Consider the following 11,304-nt stretch of genomic DNA (forward strand, 5'->3'; position numbering starts at 1 on the left):
GGGCAGAGAGAGAGAGGAAGAGGAGAGTCTGGAGGAAGAAGTTGAAGTGTGTGGAAGGGAGCAGAGGAGCTCTCGTGTGAGACAGGTCCTGAGGAGTGCAGTAGCTGAAAGCGGGGGAGAAAGGAGTACCGTGGGTCGGCCTGAAAATCATCCAGAGAGAGGGGTGGCTGAGTACGGAGATCCCGGTATCCGAGCACACAAGGGGAACTAGGTCCCCAGTACAGGCAGCAGATCATCCAGAGCTGCTTAACCTACAGGTGGGGGGGGGTACTTCATGCCCTCACCACGACTACACAGAGCTTGAGCCAAGCAGCAATCACCAGGCCCATAAGGGGACAGGGCCAGAAGCCATCCCACCAAGGCCACGCTGCCGGCAGACGAGCCAGAGAGAGGGGAGCAGGGTGGTAACAGCTTCCCTGGAGGGGTCCTACCACGCTTCAAGCAAAGGATCCTCCTAAAACAGAAAGAGTGCAAGGAAGGCGAGTGGACAGCTACCCTCAGAACGGCCTCCTGGAATTCCTGGTTCAACCTGGTTATCACAGTGTCGCCCGGGCATCTCACCGTGACCTCCAAACAGTGAGTAAACACGTTGAAAGACTTCTTGGACTGTGTTTGAGTCATTCTGCGACCTGTGGTCCCACACACATACACCGGGGCCTGGGGCTTGCCTCACTCTCAGGGGGCTAATATACTGACTGCACCCACCATCAGCCCCAGGCATCCCTTAATCTGCAGTGGTGGTCCCCGCTGACCGCAATACTGAGAGTGGCGTCACGACAATCCTAAAATAAGGTTCCCTACCTGTGACCAGACTGTTCCATCCACGTGGAGTCCCTGAAGGTAATGCACAGACACATACTAGCGGGGCTTCACAATTACAGGACATGTGAGCGCAGCCTTTGTATGGATCTATAGCAGAGATGTGGCGGGACGGATTGTAATACAGGACAAGCGCCAAGCACTAATCAGTGTGTAATGGTAGTGCCTCCCACTACATGGGTTCTGCCGATTGTGCCATCCGCTGACAATCCTACGCAATGTTATAGCTTATCTGTTACAGCAAAACAGATCTATTTCTTTGCTGGAAAGTGCAATTTGGAAAGCATGGCCTCCACTTCATCTCTAGCATGATGAGCACACAACATGCCATACGTTAGAAGATAATCCTGGTTATTTATAAATAACAAGTGAATAAACAGATACAAATTCCCAAACATACTGCACAGTAAATGCATAAGAGCTGGAGGCAATGTATTCTGAGCTGGGATATTGGAGGGACGTACCTGCAGTCCCATGTAAACTAATGCTAAAGTTATGACCTTGTACTAAGTTATCGGTATCTCATTGATTACAAAAAACATTTTCCTCTCGAAAGGTATGAAAACTCGGAGAATAGAAAAGACATTAATTTTAAAACCTGATGTTTCATTTCTGCATCAAAATATGATGACAGCATATATGCTATGTATGTGACTGGCTTTCTGCAACCCCATGCACATGCACTGGAAGGTTTCCGCATGCGCTGAAAATAATAAACTAATGCAGAAATATCTAGCATGCGTCTTATTTCTGCAGATTTAATATGGAGGAGCCAAAAAGTAGCCCCAGTGTCTGTCAATACAGCGCATAGTGCAGAAATCAACTTATGCGAACGTGTGACCCGATTCAGCAAGAAGTGCTGGTAAGTTTTCTGGCGCAAAACTGCTTGAAATGTTCATAAAACTCGAAATTGTTGCCATTTTTGTCATGATTAGCTCCATCCTTGGCAGGTTCACCCATTTTTCTGAAATGTGAGTGGATTTTAGCTGAGAGGGGGCATAGCTAATCACAGCCAACAAATTCATCATAATATCTGCTAAAATAGTGGCGGGAATAACTAAAGAAACGTTTCCCAGTTTGAGAAAAAAGGGTTTGGGTGCTTTATGTATGCAAACCATTCGTGAGAGTATCGCTGTGCTCGGGTACGCTCGGTTCTCGGGTACGCTCGGTGCTCGGGTACGCTCGGTGCTCGGGTACGCTCGGTGCTCGGGTACGCTCGGTGCTCGAGTACGCTCGGTGCTCGGGTACGCTCGGTGCTCGGGTACGCTCGGTGCTCGGGTACGCTCGGGGTTCAGCTCATTGAGAGCCGCTTGCTGTGTTTGATCGGTTGCACTGGGGGTATCAACAAAGTGATCGGATGTAGTGTGCACCAAAAAAATCCGTCCACCTGCTCCCGGATAAATAGAGTAGAAATCCAGCAATCTGGTCCACCAAAACAGAGGAAGGGGGTGACCCCGCTCACCTGTACCCGAGATCAAATCCACCAAAACAGAGGAAGGGGGTGACCCCGCTCACCTGTACCCGAGATCAAATCTGCTCCCGGATGTGATCTGCTTATGGCTGCATGTGAGCGGAGACCCCAACTGCCCAATCAATGACTTCCATTGGGGTTCAGGCCAACTCTAGGTCCAAACCGAACTTTATCTGAAGTCCGACTGATCTCGCAGAACCGAGCTTCCACAGGTCCGGTCATCTCTACTCACAGACCAAGTTCACTAAAAGGTGCACGCATCTTAAAGTGTAACTCTTTTTTTTTTTTTTCATAAGACAATAATACACAGGAAAATATGACTCTTTGTACTATATCTTATCAGATAAATTTACTTTTCTCTCCTTCTGGATTATCTTTTCACTCTCAATTAATAAGTGAAATCTATGTTCATATGTGAAAGTGGATTTTGACATTACTGAGATATGAGATGGCAGTTGGTGCTTATAAAATTCTATGGAGAAGGGAGGAGCTAGAGGCCGAGGGAGGAGCTAGAAGCAGAGGCAGATGGAGGCACTACTGACAAAGGGAGAAGCTAGAGGCAGAGGGAGGAGCTAGAGGCAGAGGGAGGAGCTAGAGGCAGGGGGAGGAGCTAGAGGCAGGGGGAGGAGCTAGAGGCAAAGTGATGAGCTAGAAGCAGAGGGAGAAGCTAGATACAGAGGGAGGAGTTAGAGGCAGATGGAGGCACTACTGACAAAGGGAGAAGCTAGAGGCCGAGGGAGGAGCTTAAGGCAGAGGAAGGAGCTAGAGGCAGAGGGAGGAGCTAGAGGCAGAGGGAGGAGCTAGAGGCAGGGGGAGGAGCTAAAGGCAGATGGAGGCACTAGAGACAAAGGGAGAAGCTAGAGGCAGAGGGAGGAGCTAGAGGCAGGGGGAGGAGCTAGAGGCAGGGGGAGGAGCTAGAGGCAGGGGGAGGAGCTAGAGGCAAAGTGATGAGCTAGAAGCAGAGGGAGAAGCTAGATACAGAGGGAGGAGTTAGAGGCAGATGGAGGCACTACTGACAAAGGGAGAAGCTAGAGGCCGAGGGAGGAGCTTAAGGCAGAGGAAGGAGCTAGAGGCAGAGGGAGGAGCTAGAGGCAGAGGGAGGAGCTAGAGGCAGGGGGAGGAGCTAAAGGCAGATGGAGGCACTAGAGGCAGAGAGAGGAGCTAGAGGAAGAGGAAGGAACTAGAGGCAGAGGGAGAAGCTAGAGGCAGAGGGAGGCACTATTGACAAAGGGAGAAGCTAGAGGCAGAGGGAGGAGCTAGAGGCAGAGGAAGGAGCTAGAGGCAGAGGGAGGAGCTAGAGGCAGAGGAAGGAACTAGAGGCGGGGGAGGAGCTAGTGGCAGAGGGAGGAACTAGATGTAGAGGGAAGAGCTAGAAGCAGAGGGAGGAGCAAAAGGCAGGGGGAGGAGCTAGAGGCAGGGGGAGGAGCTAGAGGCTGAGGAAGAAGCTAGTGGCAGATGGAGGAACTAGATGTAGAAGGAGGAGCTAGAGGCAGGGGGAGGAGCAGGAGGCAGGGGGAGGAGCTAGAGGCAGACAGACATTCTGCTGCAAGGTCTTCTGAACGGACAGTTGCAGTTCTCCATATACAGTTCTTCTATCTCAGTAAAGGGAAAATCTGTAGTCACTGAAGAAAGATTTTACTTGTGAATTGAGAATGAAACATCAGTCCTGGAGGAGAAAAAAGCAGATTACCTTGTTAAGATACATTGTGAGGTTTCTTATTTTCATGTGTATTATTGATTTCTGAAATAAAAATTAAATGACGAGTGCAATTTAATGAATTTGCTGCATCTTACTCCAGGGCACGCGTCACTGCAGTCTATTATAGGAATAGATCCATCAGCATCGATCATGGCACTTGATACAGAAAAAAACAGTCTAATCTCCATTGTGAGCCGGGTCAAGTCCAAGTTTCTAAAGCTCCTTTGATTCGTGGAGATACAACTCAACATAAGAGCTCACAAGTAGGGTGACGTTACGGAGGAGCACTCACTTTCTGAAGCAGAGAAATCGTCATCACCTTGAGACGTCCTTTACCGTCCCCCAGAAAACCGGAGAACCCGAGCGCTTCAACCGGAGTCACTCACAGCATCAATCAAACTCTAGAAAGTTCGGACTTGATGTGAGGCTCCGGCCCAGCGACGATCACGCCGCGTTCACCAGGATTGATATTGTTAATGTGGCTATGAGATTTACATAAAAGACAAGTGCAGCAGAAAACACTGCCAAAATGGCTTATTTATTGGGCACAATAGGACATCGGGGACTCTGAGAAATCCTCGTTCACATCTCAGGCTCCCATTGTAGAAATGAACTTGACTGGTTTATAATACCGCATAGATAGAATATATCTTTGTACCGTGTTAGCCAATAGAAAGAAAAAAATGTTTAAAAGAACTGAAGTCCTCAGCGGTTGATACCTTTTAATGGGTAACTGAAAAGATGGTAATAATAGCAGCTCCAGACTACTCAGGTGTCTTCATCAGGCCGGGTACCATGAGACCTGCGGAGTCTGGAGCCGCTATTATTACCATCTTTTCAGTTAGCCATTAAAAGGGATCAACCACTGAGGACTTCAGTTCTTTTAAACTTTTTTTTAATACCGTATAATGTGACAATATGGCTGACCCTCGCGCCTAGATCCGCAGTGAGTAAGGGTGCACATCCACCATAGAAACCCAAGCAGACGTGAAAGATAACTAAAGGAAGAATCTCTAGAAAAGATGTGACGCCCTGGACAAGCCCGGGGTCACAGGTAATGACATCACCACACCCTACACCCCGGTCAGGCACATCAAAGCTAGACCCAGAAATCCTTGCTGCCCTCCTCCAGGGGCTGATGTCCACACCAGGGGGTGGGCCAGGCGGTTGGTCCCGCCCACCGAGGAGGTCACAGTCCTGGAGGTGGGAAAACCAGGCAGAGGAGTTTGAGAGGTGAAAGTGGAAGGAGGAAAGTGACAGCTTAAGAGCCTGAAGTTGGTCCGGGTGTGTGGCCCGGACAGAGAGAGCAAGGTTAGCAGACGGCGGTGACCGTCTGCAGGAGTGGTCTATCAGAGTTGCCGTAAGGACCGTGGACGGGCGGTGGCCCGGCGGTACCGGACCGGTACACAAGGAGAAGCCAGCACCATTGGCAGGGGCCTTTCGGATCCCGGCAAGGCTTGGAGTCGCCGTGAATTTGCCAAATCCGTCAGTGAAGGGGACCTCCGGGTTTCCAAACAACTAAGTCCCGATTGAAGGCAACAGTCCAACCGTATGAGAGAGACACCGCCACCGCCAAGGCACCAGTTTCTCAGGGCCAGCGCCTGCGGGCAAAGAGGGGCTCCTCCGGCCCATATCCAAGCCGGGGAGCGGGTTACCAGTGGGAACCCATTGGAACCAACGGAAGTACTAGGTGCAGGGAAAGAGACAGTCACCGTTAACTACCGGGGAAAAAGCAACAGCAGCCGTCCGTGGGAACCGTCTTTCCAGCCGTGTGTTTTACTGAGAACTGTGTCATCGTCTCAGGCTGAGTGAGTACCACTGTGCCGTGCGGCACAGCGCTGCCCCCGCGACCCTGCACCTCACCAGGCCCCGCACCCGGCCTGCCATCCACCCCTACCCCATCACCGGGCCCCGGGACAACCAACCCCCTACCCACGGAGGGGAGAACTAACAACAAAGCTGCTCCCTGTCACCGCTCCCGGGATCCCCATACAGAGCAGCGGTGGTGTCCACACAATCACCACAACCGTGGGTGGCGTCATGGACAATATCCCCAAAACCATTCCCCTTTTCACTCACGGGCGAGGAGCGCCGCTCGAGTCCCCGGGATCCGGCCCATCGCTCGAGCCACCGAGCAGCAGCGGCCGCAGCAGCAGCCGGACCCGAGCAGTGGGAGAGCGCAGCGTCCCCTCCTCCGCCCGCGACAAAGACATAGTGGGATAGATGGATGGATGGATGGATGGATAGATAGATAGAGGGAAAGATAGATAGATAGATAGATAGAGGGATAGATAGAGGGATAGATAGATAGATAGATAGATAGAGGGATAGATAGATAGAGGGATAGATAGAGGGATAGATAGATAGAGGGATAGATAGAGGGATAGATAGAGGGATAGGTAGAGGGATAGATAGAGGGATAGATAGATAGAGGGATAGATAGATAGAGGGATAGATAGATAGAGGGATAGATAGAGGGATAGATAGAGGGATAGATAGAGGGATAGATAGAGGGATAGATAGAGGGATAGATAGATAGATAGATAGATAGATAGAGGGATAGATAGAGGGATAGATAGAGGGATAGATAGAGGGATAGATAGAGGGATAGATAGAGGGATAGATGGATAGATAGATAGATAGATAGATAGATAGATAGATAGATAGAGGGATAGATAGATAGATAGATAGATAGAGGGATAGATAGATAGATAGATAGATAGATAGAGGGATGGATAAATAGATAGATAGATAGAGGGATAGATAATAGATAGATAGGAGGGATAGATAGATAGAGGGATAGATAGAGGGATAGATAGAGGGATAGATAGATAGAGAGATAGAGGGATAGAGGGATAGATAGAGGGATAGATAGCGGGATAGATAGATAGATAGATAGATGGATAAATAGATTAAATAGATAGATAGATAGAAGGATAGATAGGAGGGATAGATAGATAGATAGATAGATAGATAGATAGATAGATAGATAGAGGGATAGATAGATAGATAGATAGATAGAGGGATAGATAGATAGATAGATAGAGGGATAGATAGAGGGATAGATAGAGGGATAGATAGAGGGATAGATAGAGGGATAGATAGAGGGATAGATAGAGGGATAGATAGAGGGATAGATAGAGGGATAGATAGATAGATAGAAGTAGATAGAACTATATTGTTGATAATGTGTCCTAATGTCATTACATTCTATAAATATATAAAGTGAATGTCCTATATATACCGCCATATCATTCTAGACACTCACTGAGCAGACACATGGCTATATAAATAACACTCCGCATGTGCTTTATAATATATCATGTTATATTCTGCCTGTGATGAGCCGTCCCCAGCTGTGCACCCGAGATCTAGTCATTGTACCCTTCTTGTATATGTGCACTGCGTCAGAGAGAGTAATAGAAAAATAGAGATAGATAGAGGGATAGATAGAGGGATAGATAGATAGATAGAGGGATAGAGGGATAGATAGATAGATAGATAGAGGGATAGATAGATAGAGGGATAGATAGATAGAGGGATAGATAGAGGGATAGATAGATAGATAGATAGATAGATAGATAGAGGGATAGATAGATAGATAGATAGAGGGATAGATAGATAGATAGAGGGATAGAGGGATAGATAGATAGATAGATAGATAGAGGGATAGATAGATAGAGGGATAGATAGAGGGATAGATAGAGGGATAGATAGAGGGATAGATAGATAGAGGGATAGATAGAGGGATAGATAGATAGATAGATAGATAGAGGGATAGATAGATAGAGGGATAGATAGATAGATAGAGGGATAGATACAGTCAGGGCCAGAAATATTTGGACAGTGACACAAGTTTTGTTATTTTAGCTGTTTACAAAAACATGTTCAGAAATACAATTATATATATAATATGGGCTGAAAGTGCACACTCCCAGCTGCAATATGAGAGTTTTCACATCCAAATCGGAGAAAGGGTTTAGGAATCATAGCTCTGTAATGCATAGCCTCTTCTTTTTCAAGGGACCAAAAGTAATTGGACAAGGGACTCTAAGGGCTGCAATTAACTCTGAAGGCGTCTCCCTCGTTAACCTGTAATCAATGAAGTAGTTAAAAGGTCTGGGGTTGATTACAGGTGTGTGGTTTTGCATTTGGAAGCTGTTGCTGTGACCAGACAACATGCGGTCTAAGGAACTCTCAATTGAGGTGAAGCAGAACATCCTGAGGCTGAAAAAAAGAAAAAATCCATCAGAGAGATAGCAGACATGCTTGGAGTAGCAAAATCAACAGTCGGGTACATTCTGAGAAAAAAGGAATTGACTGGTGAGCTTGGGAACTCAAAAAGGCCTGGGCGTCCACGGATGACAACAGTGGTGGATGATCGCCGCATACTTTCTTTGGTGAAGAAGAACCCGTTCACAACATCAACTGAAGTCCAGAACACTCTCAGTGAAGTAGGTGTATCTGTCTCTAAGTCAACAGTAAAGAGAAGACTCCATGAAAGTAAATACAAAGGGTTCACATCTAGATGCAAACCATTCATCAATTCCAAAAATAGACAGGCCAGAGTTAAATTTGCTGAAAAACACCTCATGAAGCCAGCTCACTTCTGGAAAAGTATTCTATGGACAGATGAGACAAAGATCAACCTGTACCAGAATGATGGGAAGAAAAAAGTTTGGAGAAGAAAGGAAATGGCACAGGATCCAAGGCACACCACATCCTCTGTAAAACATGGTGGAGGCAACGTGATGGCATGGGCATGCATGGCTTTCAATGGCACTGGGTCACTTGTGTTTATTGATGACATAACAGCAGACAAGAGTAGCCGGATGAATTCTGAAGTGTACCGGGATATACTTTCAGCCCAGATTCAGCCAAATGCCGCAAAGTTGATCGGACGGCGCTTCATAGTACAGATGGACAATGACCCGAAGCATACAGCCAAAGCTACCCAGGAGTTCATGAGTGCAAAAAAGTGGAACATTCTGCAATGGCCAAGTCAATCACCAGATCTTAACCCAATTGAGCATGCATTTCACTTGCTCAAATCCAGACTTAAGACGGAAAGACCCACAAACAAGCAAGGCCTGAAGGCTGCAGCTGTAAAGGCCTGGCAAAGCATTAAGAAGGAGGAAACCCAGCATTTGGTGATGTCCATGGGTTCCAGACTTAAGGCAGTGATTGCCTCCAAAGGATTCACAACAAAATATTGAAAATAAAAATATTTTGTTTGGGTTTGGTTTATTTGTCCAATTACTTTTGACCTCCTAAAATGTGGAGTGTTTGTAAAGAAATGTGTACAATTCCTACAATTTCTATCAGATATTTTTGTTCAAACCTTCAAATTAAACGTTACAATCTGCACTTGAATTCTGTTGTAGAGGTTTCATTTCAAATCCAATGTGGTGGCATGCAGAGCCCAACTCGCGAAAATTGTGTCACTGTCCAAATATTTCTGGACCTAACTGTAGATAGATAGAGGGATAGATAGATAGAGGGATAGATAGATAGATAGAGGGATAGATAGATAGATAGATAGATAGAGGGATAGAGGGATAGATAGATAGATAGATAGAGGGATAGATAGAGGGATAGATAGATAGATAGATAGATAGATAGAGGGATAGATAGAGGGATAGATAGATAGAGGGATAGATAGATAGATAGAGGGATAGATAGATAGATAGATAGAGGGATAGATAGATAGAGGGATAGATAGATAGATAGAGGGATAGATAGATAGATAGATAGATAGAGGGATAGAGGGATAGATAGATAGATAGATAGATAGATAGATAGAGGGATAGATAGAGGGATAGATAGATAGATAGATAGATAGATAGATAGATAGATAGATAGAGGGATAGATAGAGGGATAGATAGATAGATAGATAGATAGATAGAGGGATAGAGGGATAGATAGATAGATAGATAGATGGATGGATAGATAGATAGATAGATAGATAGATAGAGAGATAGATAGATAGAGGGATAGATAGATAGAGGGATAGATAGATAGATAGAGGGATAGATAGATAGATAGAGGGATAGATAGAGGGATAGATAGAGGGATAGATAGATAGAGGGATAGATAGAGGGATAGATAGATAGATAGATAGATAGAGGGATAGATAGAGGGATAGATAGATAGAAGGATAGATAATGAATGGATAGATAGAGGGATAGATAGATAGATAGATAATAGATGGATACCGTAGATAGAGGGATAGATAGTAGCAGACATGTATCTGTCCTTATTGCCCCCACCCCCTGTCCTGTGCTGTGTATGGGGGGCACAGTCAGATGCTGCCATCACTCCTGCACTTGGAGCCGCTTTCTGTGCTGTGGGGCAGCGGTTTTCCGCACGGTGTGCACACAGCTCTGCCTCTATAGGAGGGGTGAGTGTTACCTTAGAGGTGGCGGCTCCGGGGCTCCGGCACAGCAGCACGAGCAGCAGCATGAGCCCGGGGGGCCGGCGGTGAGGTGCACACATCCCTGTACTGCAGCTGCGGCAGGAAAAGCCTCGGCACCGGCTGCCCGCTCCCTCCCCGCATGGCCAAGTAATTACAGGCTGAGCTGTGAGGCTGGGGGAGCGCGGAGCCGGGACAGGGGGAGGGGAGAGGGGGCACAGGAGGGACAGGAGAGGGGAGAAGACAGGGGTCAGCCAGGCGGGAGGAGGGGGCGAGCTGGACACTATATTATATGGGATTACACCACTTATTAATAATGAGACTTTTATTTACTGAGCAAAAATGTTACATTCCCAAATATTTTATTCCTGGTTATAGTTTTTGACAAAAGATGAATCAAATTAAATGGTTTATCATCATATGGATGTTGGACCAGCGAAAGCCCCTCCAGCAATCCAGACAACAGGGGTCCTGATGGTCTGAAGTCCCATCCATCCATTAACTGACCGCTGCAGCTAATCCCCGTCCTCAGCATATCATACATGCAAACATCACTGCTAGTGATTAGCTGCAGTGGTCGGTGACTAATGGACAGGGGTCACCACTGCGGGACCAGAAGGAACCACTGGACTGTGGGGGCATTCAACATGTAAAAAAAATATCTATTTTTTAATTTTACAACTTTCCCAGAAAACCCCTTTAAATAATCCAATATGCATTTATAATATGGATTTTTACAGCTCCAGTTCCGCTGTATACATCTGTATGTCAAGAACTGTCATGCCGGTGTCTGAAAAATACCCCCAATTATTCATTTACATGGAGTAAAAAATCAGCTGAAAAATTGTAACTTGATTGGGATAAAAAAAAAAAAATAACAGCAAAAAGTAGTCATGGCCTGC

The 11,304-nt window shown here is 46.5% G+C and overlaps 1 protein-coding gene across 1 annotated transcript in view; it reads right to left on the minus strand.

Annotated features, from left to right (window-relative positions):
• LOC142249022 (ADAMTS-like protein 2) overlaps nucleotides 1-10,485 on the minus strand; it is a 101,366-nt gene extending 90,881 nt beyond the window's left edge. The window contains exon 1 of the mRNA XM_075320580.1: nucleotides 10,402-10,485. Within this exon, the coding sequence (XP_075176695.1) occupies nucleotides 10,402-10,485 (84 nt within the window). The remainder of the gene's footprint in view (nucleotides 1-10,401) is intronic.
• Between the last annotated feature and the right edge of the window lie 819 nt (nucleotides 10,486-11,304).

The sequence above is a fragment of the Anomaloglossus baeobatrachus genome, chromosome 8 (assembly GCF_048569485.1).
Source record: "Anomaloglossus baeobatrachus isolate aAnoBae1 chromosome 8, aAnoBae1.hap1, whole genome shotgun sequence".
Taxonomy (NCBI): Eukaryota; Metazoa; Chordata; class Amphibia; order Anura; family Aromobatidae; genus Anomaloglossus; species Anomaloglossus baeobatrachus.